At 45.8% G+C, this 18,797-nt stretch overlaps 1 protein-coding gene across 4 annotated transcripts in view; it reads right to left on the reverse strand.

Moving 5' to 3' along the window:
- The window catches only part of PDE2A (phosphodiesterase 2A), a 505,312-nt gene that overhangs the window by 19,550 nt on the left and 466,965 nt on the right, over positions 1-18,797 (reverse strand). For all 4 annotated transcript variants that reach the window (XR_010909616.1, XM_067466418.1, XM_067466420.1 and 1 more), the window contains 3 exons: positions 15,491-15,561; positions 11,146-11,268; positions 5,553-5,640 (listed from right to left, as the gene is read on the reverse strand). Coding sequence is in view for 3 of the 4 variants with exons in the window: in XM_067466418.1 (XP_067322519.1) it covers positions 5,553-5,640; positions 11,146-11,268; positions 15,491-15,561 (282 nt within the window). In the remaining variant the exon portion in view is untranslated. The remainder of the gene's footprint in view (positions 1-5,552; positions 5,641-11,145; positions 11,269-15,490; positions 15,562-18,797) is intronic.

Raw genomic sequence — 18,797 nt, forward strand, 5'->3', positions numbered from 1 at the left:
GGAGTGTGGTGGAGGCTCCTTCTTTGGAAGCTTTTAAGCAGAGGCTGGATGGCCATCTGTCAGGGGTGATTTGAATGCAATATTCCTGCTTCTTGGCAGAATGGGGTTGGACTGGATGGCCCAGGAGGTCTCTTCCAACTCTTTGATTCTATGATTCTATGATTCTTCGCAGACCCCAAGCTGAACACAAGCCAACAGTGTGATGCAGCATCAAAAAAGGCCAATGCATCAAGAAGGGTCTAGTGTCCAGATCGAGGGAAGGCAAGCCATTGACCTCCTCTCTCCTCCATGCCTTTGGTGCTAGCTGTGCAACGTTTGCACAATCAGCTCCGTGATGCACAAACAGTGGCAATAGGGATATCATGAATATAGTAGTACTAGTAGTAGTAGTAAAAAAAAAAAAAGGTAAAGGTTGTCCCCTGGCATGAAGTCCAGTCATGTCTGACTCTGGGGTGTGGTGCTCATCTCCATTTCTAAGCCGAAGAGCCGGCGTCCTCCATAGACACCTTCAAGGTCATGTGGCTGGCATTACTACATGGAGCGCCGTTACCTTCCTGCCGGAGCTCAGCGCATTAACCCACTGCGCCACCGGGGGCTCCCTAGTAGTAGTAGTAGTAGTAGTACTAGTAACAATAATAATAATAGTAGTAATCATAATCATACAATCCTAGAATCCTAGAGTTGGAAGAGACCTCCTGGGCCATCCAGTCCAACCCCATTCTGCCAAGAAGCAGGAATATTGCATTCAAATCACCCCTGACAGATGGCCATCCAGCCTCTGCTTAAAAGCTTCCAAAGAAGGAGCCTCCACCACACTCCAGGGCAGAGAGTTCCACTGCTGAATAGCTCTCACATTCAGGAAGTTCTTCCTCATGTTCAGATGGAATCTCCTCTCTTGTAGTTTGAAGCCACTGTTCCCTTGCGTCCTAGTCTCCAGGGAAGCAGAAAACAAGCCTGCTCCCTCCTCCTCCCTGTGGCTTCCTCTCACATATTTATCCATGGCTATCATATCTCCTCTCAGCCTTCTCTTCTTCAGGCTAAACATGCCCAGCTCCTTAAGCCGCTCCTCATAGGGCTTGTTCTCCAGACCCTTGATCATTTGAGTCACCCTCCTCTGACACATTCCAGCTTGTCAATATCTCTCTTGAATTGTGGTGCCCAGAATTGGACACAATATTCCAGGTGTGATCTAACCAAAGCAGAATAGAGCATGGGGAGCATGACTTCCCTGGACTAGACACTAGGCTGCTCTTGATGCAGGACAACATCCCATTGGACTTTTTTTGTCACCACATCACATTGCTGGCTCATGTTTAACTTGTTGTCCATGAGGACTCCAAGATCTTTTTCACACGTCCTGCTCTTGAGCCAGGCATTGTCCCCCATTCTGTATCTTATTTCTAAGCCGAAGAGCCGGCGTTGTCCGTAGACCCCTCCAAGGTCATGTGACCAGCATGATTGCATTGAGCGCCATTACCTTCCCACCTATTGATCTACTCACATTTGAATGTTTTCAAACTGCTAGGTTGGCAGAAGCTAGGGCTGACAGCAGAAGCTCATGCCGCTCCCCAGAATCGAACCTGCGATCTTTCAGTCAGCAAGCTCAGCGCTTTAAACCACTGTGCCCCCAGGGGCTCCCTAGTAGTAGTAGTAGTAGTAGTAGTAGCAATAATAATAATAATAATAATAATAATAATAATAATAATAATAATGTTTATTATAGCCTACTTTTTCTCTCCACAAAGGGGTTTTCTTGGGGTGTTCTTGGGGTGCATCTACCCTGCACCCCAATTTAACTGCCACAGTTCCATGGAATAGAAGCCTGGAAAATGTCCTTGTGATCTTTGTGGACAACAAGTTAAACATGAGCCAACAATGTGATGCTTAAAAAGCCAATGGGATTTTGGCCTGCATCAATAGGAGTCTAGTGTTTAGTTCCAGGGAAGTCATGCTTCCCATGCTCTATTCCGCCTTGGTTAGACCACACCTGGAATATTGTGTCCAATTCTGAGCACCACAATTCAAGAGAGATATTGACAAGCTGGAATGTGTCCAGAGAAAGAGGGCGACTAAAATGATCAAGGGTCTGGAGAACAAGCCCTATGAGGAGCGGCTTAAAGAGCTGGCCATGTTTAGCTTGCAGAAGAGAGGCCTGAGGGGAGACATGATCAGGGCCATGTATAAATATGTGAGGGGAAGTCATAGGGAGGAGGGAGCAAGCTTCCTTTCTGCTGCCCTGGAGACTAGGACGTATTGGAGCCATGGCTTCAATTCCACCTGAACTTTAGGAAGATATTCCTGACTCTGAGAGAATGCAGTTCAGAAGTGGAACTCTCTACTGCAAAGTTTGGTGGAGGGTCCTTCTAGGGAGGCTTTTAAACAGAGGCTACATGGCCATCTGTTGGGGGCGGTTTGAACAATTGTCCTGCTTCTTGGCAGAATGGGGTTGGATTGGATGGCCCATGAGGTCTCCTCCAACTCAATGATTCTATGATTCTATGCAGTTTGGTTAGGCCAGTGGTTCTCAACCTGTGGGTCCCCCGATGTTTTGGCCTTCAACTCACAGAAATCCTAACAGCTGGTAAACTGGCTGGGATTTCTGGGAATTGTAGGCCAAAACATCTGGGGACCCACAGGTTGAGAACCACTTGGTTAGGCCCTAGCATTCTATGAAAGAGAAGGCAAAGACCAGTAGCCTGGTAGGAATTGTGGGAGCTGAAGTCCAAAACACCTGGAGGGAGGGCCGAAGATTGCCCGTGCCTGATCTAAATTGTGGAATAAACACAGCTGGACTCCCCTTTCTGTGCCATGGCTCCATGCTGCACAATCCTAAAAATTGTAGTTTTGGAAGGTCTTTCACCTTCTCTGCTCAACAGTATTGGTGCCTCACCAAATGACATCCCGGAGGACTCCCTAGCATTGACCCATGCCAGCTAAAGTGGTGCCAAACTGCATTCCTTCTCCTATATGGACACAACCTCAGTCGACCTCATGCATATGTTGAGGGTTCAAAATAATAGATGTGATATCTCCCAACTGTTTGCATGTGTGAAGACACTTCCTCCTTAGCTATAGCAGGTACTTTTGATGGCATCTCCCATCATTCTCATTATTGACTAGCCTGGCTAGGGTGACTGCTTGAGCCTCAACTCCAAATGTTTTGGAAGGACTGCAAAATGGGAAGAGCCTTGCCTTCCATGTGCTTTTGATGGCATCTCCCATCATTTTCATGATTGGCCAGCCTGGATAGGGTTACTGCTTGGACCTGAACTCCAAATGTTTCGGAAGGGATGCAACATGGGAAGATCATCACCTTCCAGGTGCTTTTGATGGCATCTCCCATCATTCTCATCCTCGGCAAGGGGACTTCTGGGACTTGCAGTCCAACAGTATCTGGAGATACTGCAAAATGCTTGGACCTGAACTCCAGATGTTTTGGAAGGGCTGCAAAATGGGAAGAGCGTCACCTTCCAGGTGTTTTTGATGGCATCTCCCATCATTCTCATGGTTGGCTAGCTTGGCTAGGGTGACTGCTTGGGCCTCAACTCCAGATGTTTTGTAAGGGTTGCAAAATGGGAAGAGCGTTGCCTTCCAGGAGCTTCTTATGGCATCTCCCATCATTCTCATGATTGGATCGCTTGGCTAACGTGACTGCTTGCACCTGAACTTCAGATGTTTTGGAAGGGATGCAACATGGGAAGAGCGTCACCTTCCAGGTATTTTTGATGGCATTTTCCCATCATTCTCATGCTTGACTAGCCTGGTTAGGGTGACTGCTTGGGCCTCAACTCCAAATGTTTTGGAAGGGCTGCAAAATGGGAAGAGCATCACCTTCCAGGTGTTTTTGATGGCATCTCCCATCATTATCATCCTCAGCAAGGGGACTGCTGGGACTTGCAGCCCAACAGTATCTGGAGAGACTGAAAAATGGGAATAGTGCATCCTTCCAGGTGTTTTTAATGGCATATCCCATCATTCTCATGATTGGCTAGCTTGGCTAGGGTGACTGCTTGTACCTGAACTCCAAATGTTTTGGAAGGGATGCAAAATGGGAAGAGCGTCACCTTCCAGGTATTTTTTGATGGCATCTCCCATCATTCTCATGATTGGCTAGGGTGACTGCTTTCACCTGAACTCCAAATGTTTTGGAAGGACTGCAAGATGGGAAGAGCGTTGCCTTCCAAGTGTTTTTGATGGCATCTTCCCATCATTCTCATGATTGGCTAGCTTGGTTAGGGTGACTGCTTGGGCCTCAACTCCAAATGTTTTGGAAGGGTTGCAAAATAGGAAGAGCGTTGCCTTCCAGGTGTTTTTGATGTCATCTCCCATCATTCTCATGATTAACTAGTCTGGCTAGGGTGATGCTTGGCCCTGAACTCCAAATGTTTTGGAAGGGATGCAACATGGGAAGAGTGTCCCCTTCCAGGTGTTTTTGATGGCATCTCCCATCATTCTCATGATTGACTAGCTTGGTTAGGGTGACTGCTTGGGCCTCAACTCCAAATGTTTTGAAAGGGTTGCAAAATGGGAGGAGTGACGTCTTCCAGGTGTTTTTGATGGCATCTCCCATCATTCTCATGATTGACTAGCCTGGGTAGGATGACTGCTTGCACCTGAACTTCAGATGTTTTGGAAGGGATGCAACATGGGAAGAGCATTGCTTTCCAGGTGCTTCTGACGGCATCTCCCATCATTCTCGTGATTGTCTAGCTTGGCTAGGGTGACTGCTTGGGGCTGAACTCCAAATGTCTTGGAAAGGCTGCAAAATGAGAAGAGTGTTGCCTTCCAGGTGTTTTTGATGGTATCTCCCATCATTCTCATCCTTGGCAAGGGGGCTGCTGGGACTTGCAGTCCAACAGTATCTGGAAGGACTGCAAAATGGGAATAGTGTATCCTTCCATGTGCTTTTGACGTCATCTCCCATCATTCTCATGATTGGCCAGCCTGGTTAGGGTGACTGCTTGGGCCTCAACTCCAAATGTTTTGAAAGGGTTGCAAAATGGGAGGAGTGTCATCTTCCAGGTGTTTTTGATGGCATCTCCCATCATTCTCATGATTGGCTAGCTTGGCTAGGGTGACTGCTTGCACCTGAACTTCAGATGTTTTGGAAGAGATGCAAAATGGAAAGAGTGTCACCTTCCAGGTATTTTTGATGGCATCTTCCCATCATTCTCATGATTGACTAGCCTGGATAGGGTGACTGCTTGGGCCTCAACTCCAAATGTTTTGGAAGGACTGCAAAATGGGAAGAGCGTCACCTTCCAGGTGTTTTTGATGGCATGTCCCATCATTCTCATTCTCATCCTGTGGGACTTGCAGTCCAACAGTATCTGGAGGGACTGCAAAATGGGAATAGTGTATCCTTCCAGGTGTTTCTAATGGCATCGCACATTAAAAACAGGCTGGGTGGGAGGATGCTGGGACTGGAAGTCCAATAGTGCAACGAGGTTAACGAGGGAGCTTAATGTGTTCCAGCTTCTGAATGCAGGGCCACCCCACTCCCCTCCCCGCTCCCCATTGCTTTGCTGAGGACGGGTTTCTTCAAACCGTACCGAAGCGACCTGGAAGGAGTTATTGGTGCCCCGGTGGTCCAGGTCATGGCACATGCAGGAGATGAACAAGGCAAATATTTCGATGTCTCTGTCGAGAGAAAACAACAACAACAACAACACCCATGCACACGTGAACCATGTATGAACTGCAGGGCGGTCCGAGAGGCTTGGAATGCCCCAAGCAGCTGGCGTTGGTGGTGGCTGGTGAATCCGCTCTGGGTTTTAGTCCAAACTTGGAAGGAGCGATTCAAGGTTGATCGCCAATCTGGCTTTGATAGCTCACCCACTTTGGATGTGGATCTAATCTTTATCAAAACTCTTGTTGGAAATAGATCTTCTCTAAGAACCCACTAGTTATTTGCTATGTATATAATTCAGATTATATCATAAGTGTCTGGATTCATCCTGAAGGAGCTGGGGGTGGTGACGGCTGACAGGAAGCTCTGGCGTGGGCTGGTCCATGAGGTCACGAAGAGTTGGAAACGACTGAACGAATGAACAACATAATTCAGATTACTTCCTGTATTGGATATGTGTGTATTGGTATGGAGTTCTCCTTAGCTCTGTGTTGTGGGAGGGGCTGCAGACCATGTGATCAGAACTGGGCTTGTTCAGGACTCAGACTCTATTTTAGAATGTATGCTTTTAGAAGTCAGTAGGAAAAGAATGATGTACAGAAGCCATTAGACCAGTGGTTCTCAACCTTTCTAACAATGTGACCCCTAAATATGGTTCCTCGTGTTGTGGTGACCTCAACCATAAAATAATTTTCGTTGCTCTTTTATAACTGTAATTTTGCTACTGTTACGAATCGTAATATAAAAATCTGATATGCAGGATGTGTTTTCATTGTTACAAATTCAACATAAATAACGCATCATGATTAATCAGAATGAGCCCCTGCTTGGCCCATGCCCTTGGGGGCGGGGCCAAAGGAGGTGGCCTCACGACCCCTCCGAAATGGCCAAATGACCCCCCTGGGGGTTGCGACCCCCAGGTTGAGAACGGCTGCATTAGACTTTCAATGTAGACAGAGACTAGATTAGACTCTCAGAACAGAGAGAGTCTTTGGACTTTGGACTGTTAAGTTTCAAGAAGAGATGCCCTGTGTTAACTGCACAGAGAAACTACTTCGAATCCTATCTGTAACTGGATTGTTATGCAATGTACCTGTATGCTGAATACATCAAGTTTGTGAGTAAACCAACTATGCTTATTTTTGTCTCTTGAGAGCATGATTTAAAGGCAAATATATTTTAAGGGAGAGTAGATGTTTTGGGTAAATAAAGGAACACTTCTGAAACTCTGCTGTATATATGTGTGTGTGTTTGTGCAATGGCATATCTTTGTCCCCCAACAGTTCAAAGAAAGAGCTAGGCTGGATGGCTGGATGCCCATCTGTTGGGAAGGCTTGTATTGTGTCTTCCTGCAGGGCAGGGGGTTGGACTGAACTGGATGACCTTTGGGGACCCCTTCCAACTCTATGATCCTTTTATTGTAACCCACAGCAGGAGGGCTTGGGTTGTGTCTTCCTGCGGGGCAGGGTTTTGGATGACCTTTGGAGATCCCTTCTGATAATAGCATTTGATGATCATGTTATTCTTAGCTCTAACTAGATGCACTGACTTCATTGTTTTCGTGTCAGGAACAACTCAAGAAACTGCAAGTTGCTTCTGGTATGAGAGAATTGGCCGTGCAAGGACGCAGCCAAGAGGATGCCCGGATATTTTTTGTGTGTGTGTCAGGACTTGAGAAATTTTGAATCACTTCTGGTGTGAGAGAATTGGCTGTCTGCAAGGACGCTGCCCAGAGGATATTTTTTGTGTGTGTATCAGGACTTGAAAAACTGTGAGTCGCTTCTGGTGTGAGAGAATTGGCTGTCTGCAAGGACGTTACCCAGAGAATGCCCAGATATTTTTTTTTGTTTGTCAGTTGCTTCTTGAGAAACTGCAACTTGAGAAACTGCAAGTTGCTTCTGGTGTGAGAGAATCTGCTGTCTGCAAGGACGTTGTCCAGGGGACACTCAGATATTTGTGTGTGTGTGTGTGTGTCAGGACTTGAGAAACTGCAAGTTGCTTCTGGTGTGAGAGAATTGGCCGTCTGCAAGGACGTTGCCCAGAGGACGCCCGGATATTTGTGTGTGTGTGTGCGCGTGTGTCAGAACTTGAGAAACTGCGAATCACTGGTGTGAGAAAATTGGCCGTTTGCAAGGACGTTGCCTGGAGGACACCCAGATGTTTTGGTGTTTAACATCCTTGTGGGAGGCTTCTCTCATGTCTCCACATGAATAGCTGGAGCTGACAGAGGGAGCTCATCCATGCTCTCCCCGGATTTGAACCTCCGACCTGTTGGTCTTCAGTCCTACTGGAACAAGTGCTACCGAGGGTTCCGATGCATTGACTGAATGGGATTGACTGATATGTTGAGGCAGCATTGAATTATTGATTCTAATGCCAATAACAAATCCTGGAAAGCCCTTAGACCAGGCATGGGCAAACTTTGGCCCTCCTCCAAGTGTTTTGGACTTCAACACCCACAACCATTTGGAGGGAAGTCTGAACTTTGCCCATGCCTACTGATGTCTTGGACTGAAGCCCTGAGAGGATTCACAGCTCTGCCGTTGTGGGCGACGCCAGCCGCCGTGGGTTGTGAACCATGGAGGTGGTGGTGCTCCTCGCAAAGAAATACAACAAGACCCGCAGGAGTGGGATATGCCAATGGAGGGAGGTGCTTGCCAGCCCAGGGTGGGTGGTGGGGTAAAAAGGGGGATTCAAGGATGGCATCATACAGCCCCCTTTCCTATAACATGTCCATTGATGCTTTCTTTCTCGTACCATAAGTATGCATGCCATCGAAATCTTAAATTGTACCCTTCTAAGTTAAGTAATGTGCAATTTCCTATTCTAATCCAAGCCTGCCACTTCATAGTAATACCTAAAATCTGGGAGCACTAAGCCCCTTTTGTCTTTAGCATCAATTAAGTATGCAATTTTAGCTTTCTGCCCATTACATATGAATTGGACCAAATCCCTCTTCCATGGTTCAAAGACCTTCACTCCCTTAATTACTTGCAGACCATCATTTTATTATTGCTGTTCTCCCCATCCAAGTTAGCTGGATTCTTTGCCACCTTTCCAGGTCTTTTTTTAACCTCTTTCCATGCTTTTTCATAATTATTTTGATATACATTGCTATTTTTACTAGTAACCCATAATCCTAAATATTTTCTTTTCTTTTTCTCTTTCCCCATAGTAAATCAATACTTTTTAACAAATTCCCAATGAATGTTATCAAAAGCTTTCTCAGTATCTAAAAAGAATACAGTGTTCCTTCGCTACTTCGCAGTTTACTTTTTGCGGACTCGCTTTTTAGTGGGCTTTTGTCTCTCAGTTTATGAATGGTTGCCATTGCCCAGAGCGGAATTCTAATCTAATTTTCTTTTTCTCTTTATTTATTTTGAATCCTGCCACAGATCCACATCTATCAGTGGTTTTAAATACTCCTTGTTGTGTCTTCTTTGGTACACACATCATGTTATCGGCATAAGCCTTAACTTCAAATTCTTGTTCTTTTATTTTCACCCCTTTAAAATCACTGTCTTCCCTAATCCTAATATTTAATACTTTCATATGAACAACAGAGGTGGCAGTGAACAACTTTGTCTTGTTCCTTTTTGCATTGATATGTAAATTGACATTTGACCATTTATCCTTAATTTAACTTTTTGTTTTGAATATATAGCAGCAACCATCCTTTTAAATTGCTGACCCACCCCATAGTAAATCAATACTTTTTTAACGAATTCCCAAAGAATGTTATCAAAAGCTTTCTCAGCATCTAAAAAGAATACAGTGTTCCCTCACAACTTTGTGGTTCGTTTTTTGTGGACTCGCTTTTTAGCGGGTTTTTGCCTCTCAGTTTATGAATGGTTGCCGTTGCCCAGAGCGGCATTCTAGTCTACTTTTCTTTTTCTCTTTATTTATTTTGAATCCTGCCACAGATCCATATCTATCAATTATTTTAAATACTCCTTGTTGCATCTTCTATGGTACACACCATGTCATCGGCATAAGCCTTAACTTTAAATTCTTATTCTTTTATTTTCACCCCTTTAAAATCACTGTCTTCCCTAATCTTAATATTTAATACTTCCATATGAACAATAGAGGTGGCAGTGAACAACCTTGTCTTGTTCCTTTTCATATTGATATGTAATTTGACATTTGACCATTTACCCTTAATTTAGCTTTTTGTTTTGAATAGATAGTGGCTACCATCCTTTTAAATTGCTGACCCACCCCATAGTAAATCAATACTTTTTTAACGAATTCCCAAAGAATGTTATCAAAAGCTTTCTCAGCATCTAAAAAGAATACAGTGTTCCCTCACAACTTTGTGGTTCGTTTCTTGTGGACTCGCTTTTTAGCGGGTTTTTGCCTCTCAGTTTATGAATGGTTGCCATTGCCCACTGTATTCTACTTTTATTTTCTCTTTATTTATTTTGAATCCTGCCACAGATCCACATCTATCAATGGTTTTAAATACTCCTTGTTGCATCTTCTATGGTACGCACCATGTCATCGGCATAAGCCTTGACTTTAAATTCTTGTTCTTTTATTTTCACCCCTTTAAAACCACTGTCTTCCCTAATCCTAATATTTAATACTTGCATATGAACAACAGAGGTGACAGTGGACAACTTTGTCTTGTTCCTTTTTGTATTGATATGTAATTTGACATTTGGCCATTTATCCTTAATCTACCTTTTTGTTTTGAATAGATAGCGGCAACCATCCTTTTCGATTGTTGTAAATCAATACCTTTTAACGAATTCTCAATGAATGTTATCAAAAGCTTTCTCAGTATCTAAAAAGAATACAGTGTTCCCTTCGCTTTTTGCGGACTTGTTGTTTTGCGGGTTTTCACCTCTCAGTTTATGAATGGTTGCCGTTGCCCACCTCCTGGCAATGAAGGAGTGTGGAAGGGGGTTTCACCCTCCCCCTCGGGAAAGAGGCAGCCAATCAAGGGGGATTGCAAAGCAAAGCAGAGATAGCTAGCCAAAAAAGGTGTGTGGTTCTTTTAAATCTCTCCTCGCTTCTGCCTCACTCTTGGGACTCAATATAAATATATAGCGTCCCAACTTCATGGATTTTCACTTTTTGCAGGTGGTCCCGGAACATAACACCCGCGATAAGTGAGGGAACACTGTAACATCTTCTCTGCTGGGGTCTTGTTCAGCCACCTCTAGTATATTAAAAACCATTGATTTTGCTATATTCCCTGGAAGAAACCCTACCTAATCTTCATGTTTTTTTTTTTTTTTTTTGGCTAGGATTGGTTTTAATCTATACAGCCCCTTTTCCGATGCCCACACCTTCGAGATTCAGAGCTTGGAAGCTCATCCCAAAAGAAGGAAATGCCCAGGTCGATGTGCCGGTTCCCGATGCCCACAATCTCATGGCAAAGCAGGAAGGGATCTCTCTCCCTGCCCTCCAATGCTGTGCATGACATTTATTGGGAGTGGGTTCCTCTTTTAGGGGAAAGGGGGGCACGCATGCAGAGTAACCCTACAGTCAAGCGGGCCTCCACCTACTCCAAGTAGTTGACCAGCTCCAGGTTTTTGTAGAGCAAGTAGCAGAAGTGGGAGACGGAGAAGGCGTGCATCCAGTTGTGGTACGGAGGGTCTCGGTAGCCCTTCTTCACCATCAGGCAGAACCTGGAGAGAAAAGACAGGATTCGGTAAAAAATGGTCATTTCACTATACTTAGAGAGGGATCAGTGGTTGGAGATCATGATTTAAGGAGCAAAGTATAAAGCAAAAAATAAAGCAAGGTATAAATAAATAAATAAATAAATATTACTATTATTATTACACGATGTGACAAAGTTTGAAAAAATTCTGTGCCTGGTTTGAAAGTGTTATTTCCTGTTTAATTGTGTGGTCCTTATTTATTTATTTATTTATTTGCTTTATTTCTATACCGCATTTTTCAGCCCTTAACAGGCGACTCAATGCGGTTTACATGGTACGATTATCAAACAGTGTCAGTGCAATTAAAACATAACAATGCAACAAACAGGATCAACAGCATCAATCCACAACAGTTAACAATCAACAAGACAGATCAACAAAACAGATATAACATAACGCCTCAGTTGAAATCAGATCCGTTCTCATAATCCTTGTGCCATTCCTATGTTCCATTTACCGTCTTCCTATGATTGGTTGCACTGCTTAACCAAACGCTTGTTCATAAAGCCAGGTCTTAACCATTCTCCGAAACGTCAGCAGCGAAGGTGCCTGTCTGATGTCTGCCGGTAGGGCATTCCATAGCCGAGGGGCCACCACTGAGAAGGCCCTGTCTCTCGTCCCCGCCAAGCGCGCCTGTGACGCAGGCGGGATCGAGAGCAGGGCCTCCCCAGATGATCTTAATGTTCTGGTCGGTTCATAGGTGGAGATGCGTTCGGAGAGGTAAGCAGGGCCAGAACCGTTTAGGGCTTTATAGGCTAAAGCCAGCACCTTGAATAATGCCTGGTAGCGGATTGGCAGCCAGTGGAGCTGGTTCAGCAGAGGAGTGGTATGCTCCCTGAGTGCCGCTCCCATTAGCAATCTGGCCGCCGAGCTCTGGACCATCTGACGCTTCCGGGCAGTCTTCAAGGGCAACCCCACGTAGAGCACGTTGCAGTAATCAATCCGGGATGTAACCAGAGCGTGGACTACTGTGGCCAAGTCAGACTTCCCAAGGTACGGGCGCAACTGGCGCACAAGTTTGAGTTGTGCAAATGCTCCCCTGGACACCGCCGAAACTTGGGGTTCCAAGCTTAGCGAAGAGTCCAGGATCACACCCAAACTGCGAACCTGCGTCTTCAGGGGGAGTGTGACCCCGTCTAACACAGGCTGTAACCCTATACCCTGTTCGGCCTTTTGACTGACCAGGAGTGCCTCTGTCTTATCTGGATTCAGTTTCAATTTGTTAGCCCTCATCCAGTCTGACACAGCGGCCAAGCAGCGGTTCAGGACCTGAACAGCCTCCTTAGTAGTAGGTGGGAAGGAGTGAAAGTAGTTATTTTGAAAGTAGTTGTTATCCTCTGTAAACCTTGTTTTTAATAGGTTGAATTGGTTGAGACTCGATGGTGAGATATTCATTGAAAAACTAGAGCAAAATGTGCTGCAGGGTGTCCCTCCTGCAAAAACAAAGTTGTTGTTGTTGGGCCCCTGTGCCACCTCCACCACTTGTCCTCCCCCTCCATCGCCAGCTGGCTTCGGAGCCTCACCTCCAGCTCCGCTGCCGGGTTGACCTGAATATAAGCCGAGGGAGGATCTCGGCTTATAATTGATATTAGGGCTGGGCAACCACGGAAAATTTTATTTCTAAACTCGATTCGTTTTTAGGGGGTTTTTGCGTTTCGCTTTTTAAAAGAATTCCGAAATTTTTCTTTAAAAAAGTTCGATATTTACGAAATTTCGGAAATTACGAAACAATTTCGAAACAATAACAAATCATAGAATCATAGAATCAAAGAGTTGGAAGAGACCTCATGGGCCATCCAGTCCAACCCCATTCTGCCAAGAAGCAGGAATATTGCATTCAAAGCACCCCTGACAGATGGCCATCCAGCCTCTGCTTAAAAGCTTCCAAAGAAGGAGCCTCCACCACACTCCGGGGCAGAGAGTTCCACTGCTGAACGGCTCTCACAGTCAGGAAATTCTTCCTAATGTTCAGATGGAATCTCCTCTCTTGTAGTTTGAAGCCATTGCTCCATTGCGTCCTAGTCTCCAAGGAAGCAGAAAACAAGCTTGCTCCCTCCTCCCTGTGGCTTCCTGTCACATATTTATACATGGCTATCATATCTCCTCTCAGCCTTCTCTTCTTCAGGCTAAACATGCCCAGTTCCCTAAGCCGCTCCTCATAGGGCTTGTTCTCCAGACCCTTGATCCTTTGAGTCGCTCTCCTCTGGACACATTCCAGCTTGTCAATATCTCTCTTGAATTGTGGTGCCCAGAATTGGACACAATATTCCAGGTGTGGTCTAACCAAAACAGAATAGAGGGGTAGCATGACTTCACTAGATCTAGACACTATGCTCCTCTTGATGCCGGCCAAAATCCCATTGGCTTTTTTTGCCGCCACATCACATTCCTGGCTCATGTTTAACTTCCTGTCCACGAGGACTCCAAGATCTTTTTCACACGTACTGCTCTCGAGCCAGGCATTGTCCCCCATTCTGTATCTTTGCATTTCATTTTTTTCTGCCAAAGTGGAGTATCTTGCATTTGTCACTGAAGCTTCTGAAGCTTCCCTCTCCCTCTGTTGTTGACTGTTGGTGTGATAATTTTTTTTCACTGATAAAACAAACAACAACTATAAAACTTGCACCAGACATACGGAAATAAAAACGAAACAATTTCGAAACAATTTCAAAACAATTACGAAACAATTACGAAATAAATTTTAAAAATTCGTTTCGATTTTTAGTTGCTCCTGAATGGTTCAATATCGGATCGTAAGCCACTTTAAATACGAATTATTAACGAATTACGAAATTAACGAACGAAACCGCCCATAGAATCATAGAATCAAAGAGTTGGAAGAGACCTGGTGGGCCATCCAGTCCAACCCCATTCTGCCAAGAAGCAGGAATATTGCATTCAAATCACCCCCGACAGATGGCCATCCAGCCTCTGTTTCAAAGCTTCCAAAGAAGGAGCCTCCACCACACTCCGGGGCAGAGAGTTCCACTGCTGAACGGCTCTCACAGTCAGGAAGTTCTTCCTCATGTTCAGATGGAATCTCCTCTCTTGTAGTTTGAAGCCATTGTTCCCTTGCGTCCTAGTCTCCAAGGAAGCAGAAAACAAGCTTGCTCCCTCCTCCTCCCTGTGGCTTCCTCTCACATCTTTATACATGGCTATCATATCCCCTCTCAGCCTTCTCTTCTTCAGGCTAAACATGCCCAGTTCCCTAAGCCGCTCCTCATAGGGCTTGTTCTCCAGACCCTTGATCATTTTAGTCGCCCTCCTCTGGACACATTCCAGCTTGTCAATATCTCTCTTGAATTGTGGTGCCCAGAATTGGACACAATATTCCAGGTGTGGTCTAACCAAAGCAGAATAGAGGGGTAGCATTACTTCCTTAGATCTAGACACTATGCTCCTATTGATGCAGGCCAAAATCCCATTGGCTTTTTTTGCCGCCGCATCACATTCCTGGCTCATGTTTAACTTGTTGTCCACGAGGACTCCAAGATCTTTTTCACACGTACTGCTCTCGAGCCAGGCCTTGTCCCCCATTCTGTATCTTTGCATTTCATTTTTTCTGCCAAAGTGGAGTATCTTGCATTTGTCCCTGTTGAACTTCATTGTGTTAGTTTTGGCCCATCATCTCTCTAATCTGTCAAGATCGTTTTGAATTCTGCTCCTGTCCTCTGGAGTCTTGGCTATCCCTCCCAATTTGGTGTCGTCTGCAAACTTGATGATCCTGCCTTCTAACCCTTCATCTAAGTCATTGATAAAGATCCTGAGCAGGACCGGGCCCAGGACGGAACCCTGCAGATGGCACTCCACTTGTCACTTCTTTCCAAGATGAAGAGGAAGCATTAGTGAGCACTCTCTGTGTTCGTCCACTTAACCAATTCCAGATCCACCTCACCGTAGTTTTGCCTAGCCCACATTGGACTAGTTTCCTCGCCAGAAGGTCATGGGGGACCTTCTTTCTATCTGTTTCTGTCCTTGTCTGTCCAAACGGCATTGAATGTTTGCCATGTATGTGTACTGTGATCCGCCCCGAGTCCCCTTGCGGAGAGAGGGCGGAATATAAATAAAGCGTTGTTATTTGGTAGTTTGGCAAGACAGCAGAAAACTGTGTGAAACTACAGCTCCCAAGATTTCAGAGCAGTGGACCCAATCTATTCACACCTTTGAGTAAGGAAGAAGCACCTACCGGACAAGGGTTTGGCGGTCGATTTTGTAGCTGCTGATGAAGTTCATGTCCTGCAACATGCTCAGAATGGCCTGGAGAAGAAAGGAAAGGAAACGAGATGGAAATCCGGGTTGCAAAGCGGAAAAGGGCAATCAAACAATTCATGAGTTAATGGAAAAGAGATAAAGTCCCAATCTATCTATCTTTGTATATAATTTTTTTATTTTTTTATTTGTCGTGTCAGAACAACCAGTCAAATTATATTACATTTCTAACAGAAACAAAGCAAACAAGCAGATTACAGAATTTGTGAGTATGAGAGTTGATTAAATGTCCTTTGACCAGTATCTGGCCACTTGGAGTGCCTCTGGTGTTGCTGCAAGAAGGTCCTCCCTTGTGCATGTGGCAGGGCTCAGGTTGCATTGCAGCAGGTGGTCAGTGGTTTGCTCTTCTCCACACTCGCATGTCGAGGATTCCACTTTGTGGCCCCATTTCTGAAGGTTGGCTCTGCATCTCGTGGTGCCAGAGCGCAGTCTGTTCAGTGCCTTCCAGGTCGCCCAGTCCTCTGTGTGCCCAGGGGGGAGTCTCTCATTGGGTATCAGCCATTGGTTGAGGTTCTGGGTTTGGGCCTGCCACTTTTGGACTCTCGCTTGCTGAGGTGTTCCAGTGAGTGTCTCTGTAGATCTTAGAAAACTATTTCTAGATTTAAGTCGTTGACGTGCTGGCTGATACCCAAACAGGGGATGGGCTGGAGATGTCTCTGCCTTGGTCCTTTCACTATTGGCTGCTACTTCCCGGCGGATGTCAGGTGGTGCAATACCGGCTAAGCAGTGTAATTTTTCCAGTGGTGTAGGGCGCAGACACCCTGTGATAGTGCGGCATGTCTCATTAAGAGCCACATCCACTGCTTTAGTGTGGTGAGATGTGTTCCACACTGGGCATGCATACTCAGCAGCAGAGTAGCACAGCGCAAGGGCAGATGTCTTCACTGTGTCTGGTTGTGATCCCCAGGTTGTGCCAGTCAGCTTTCGTATGATATTGTTTCTAGCGCCCACTTTTTGCTTGATGTTCAGGCAGTGCTTCTTGTAGGTAAGAGCACGGTCCAGAGTGACTCCCAGATATTTGGGTGCGCTGCAATGCTCCCGTGGGATTCCTTCCCAGGTGATCTTCAGAGCTCGGGATGCTTGTCTGTTCTTAAGGTGAAAGGCGCATGTCTGTGTTTTAGATGGGTTGGGGATCAGTTGGTTTTCCCTGTAATAGGCAGTAAGAGCACCTAGAGCTTCGGAGATATTCGTATATATATTTGTATATAATAAAAGTCAGTGTTTGTATGCGGAGGGAGGGAGGGCAGTGTATGTGGCAGCTTTCTGATTGGCTGCCACTTTCACAAGCCACTGTGACGGCTACGAATGGTGAAACTGGACTAAACTTGGCACACATAACCCCCATGACACCTTTTACATCCTGGTGCGGTTTGGGGGAGTTGGACCACAGATTATGGGATTTGTAGTACTTTCAAACACTTTGGTTCCCAGGGACCACTATGGCCCCCAACAAAGACCAATGAAGACAAAACTTGGCACACAGAGTCCCCATGACCCACTCTACATGCTACTGCAGTTTGGAAGAGGGAGGGCCATAGATGATGGGACTTGAAGTACCTCCACTCACTTCCCGAGACCGCTGCGACCCCCATCCAATGACTGATCAAGACCAAACTTGGCACTCATAACCCCCATGCGACCCTCATCCAGTGATCAAGACCAAACTTGGCACTTATAACCCCCATGACCACCTTTACATCCTGGTGAAGTATGGGGGAGGACAGGCAATGGATGATGGGATTTGTAGTACTTTCAAACCCTTCGGATCCCACAAACCACTGCAGCCCCCAACAAAGACTGATAAAGACCAAACTTGGCACACAGAATCCCCATGACCCACTCTACATGCTACTGCAGTTTGGAGGAGGGAGGGCCATAGATGATGGGACTTGAAGTACCTCCACTCACTTCCCGAGACTGCTGCGACCCCCATCCAATGACTGATCAAGACCAAACTAGGCACTCATAACCCCCATGCGACCCTCATCCAGTGATCAAGACCAAACTTGGCACTCATAACCCCCATGACTGCCTTTACATCCTGGTGAGGTTTGGGGGAGGACAGACAATGGATGATGGGATTTGTAGTACTTTCAAACCCTTCGGATCCCACAAACCACTGCAGCCCCCAACAAAGACTGATAAAGACCAAACTTGGCACACAGAATCCCCATGACCCACTCTACATGCTACTGCAGTTTGGAGGAGGGAGGGCCATAGATGATGGGACTTGAAGTACCTCCACTCACTTCCCGAGACCGCTGCGACCCCCATCCAATGACTGATCCAGACCAAACTAGGCACTCATAACCCCCATGCGACCCTCATCCAGTGATCAAGACCAAACTTGGCACTCATAACCCCCATGACTGCCTTTACATCCTGGTGAGGTTTGGGGGAGGACAGACAATGGATGATGGGATTTGTAGTACTTTCAAACCCTTCGGATCCCACAAACCACTGCGGCCCCCAACAAAGACTGATAAAGACCAAACTTGGCACACAGAATCCCCATGACCCACTCTACATCCTACTGCAGTTTGGAGGAGGGTGGACCATGGATGATGGGACCTCCACTCACTTCCGGAGACCACTGCGACCCACATTCAATGACTGATGAACACCAAACTTGGCACACAGAGAACCCATGACCCACTCTACATCCTGGTGCGATTTGGAGAGGGTTGGACCATGGATGATGGGACTTGCAGTACCTTCACTAACTTCCTGATACCACTGTGAGCCACAAAAATAACTGATAAAGAACAACCTTGGCACACAATGCCTTTCTAAAATAACCCGGGCACCGCTGGGTCCCCAAGCTTGTAAAACATAAAAATTGGATCAAACTGTGTTGAAATCAGAATATGGTTATATCTAACTTTTACTTTCCAAACAAAGAAACAAAAATGCATAGTGGAGTCTTGCTGCAATCGTCTTGTAATGTGCTGTGGCTGAGATGTTCTGTGATGATGAGGATGATGGGATTCAGATTCCTGGCTCTTTTTCTGTGCCTCAGATCTCTGGGCCTGCAGCTCCCACAGACAGTGCACAGTCAGACAGTGCAGAGTCAAGATCAACACAGCGGTTCTCAGGAGAAAAGAATTTCAACGAAGGAGATAGCAAACAGGTGGGGAAGTATTTGCCTCCTTCCCATGCTGATACTGAAAGTACCGAAAGCCTTGATAATGACCTGATCTGGCAAGCTCGTCTTGATTTGCGGG

This window comes from Anolis sagrei, chromosome 3, assembly GCF_037176765.1.
Source record: "Anolis sagrei isolate rAnoSag1 chromosome 3, rAnoSag1.mat, whole genome shotgun sequence".
NCBI classification, from domain to species: domain Eukaryota; kingdom Metazoa; phylum Chordata; class Lepidosauria; order Squamata; family Dactyloidae; genus Anolis; species Anolis sagrei.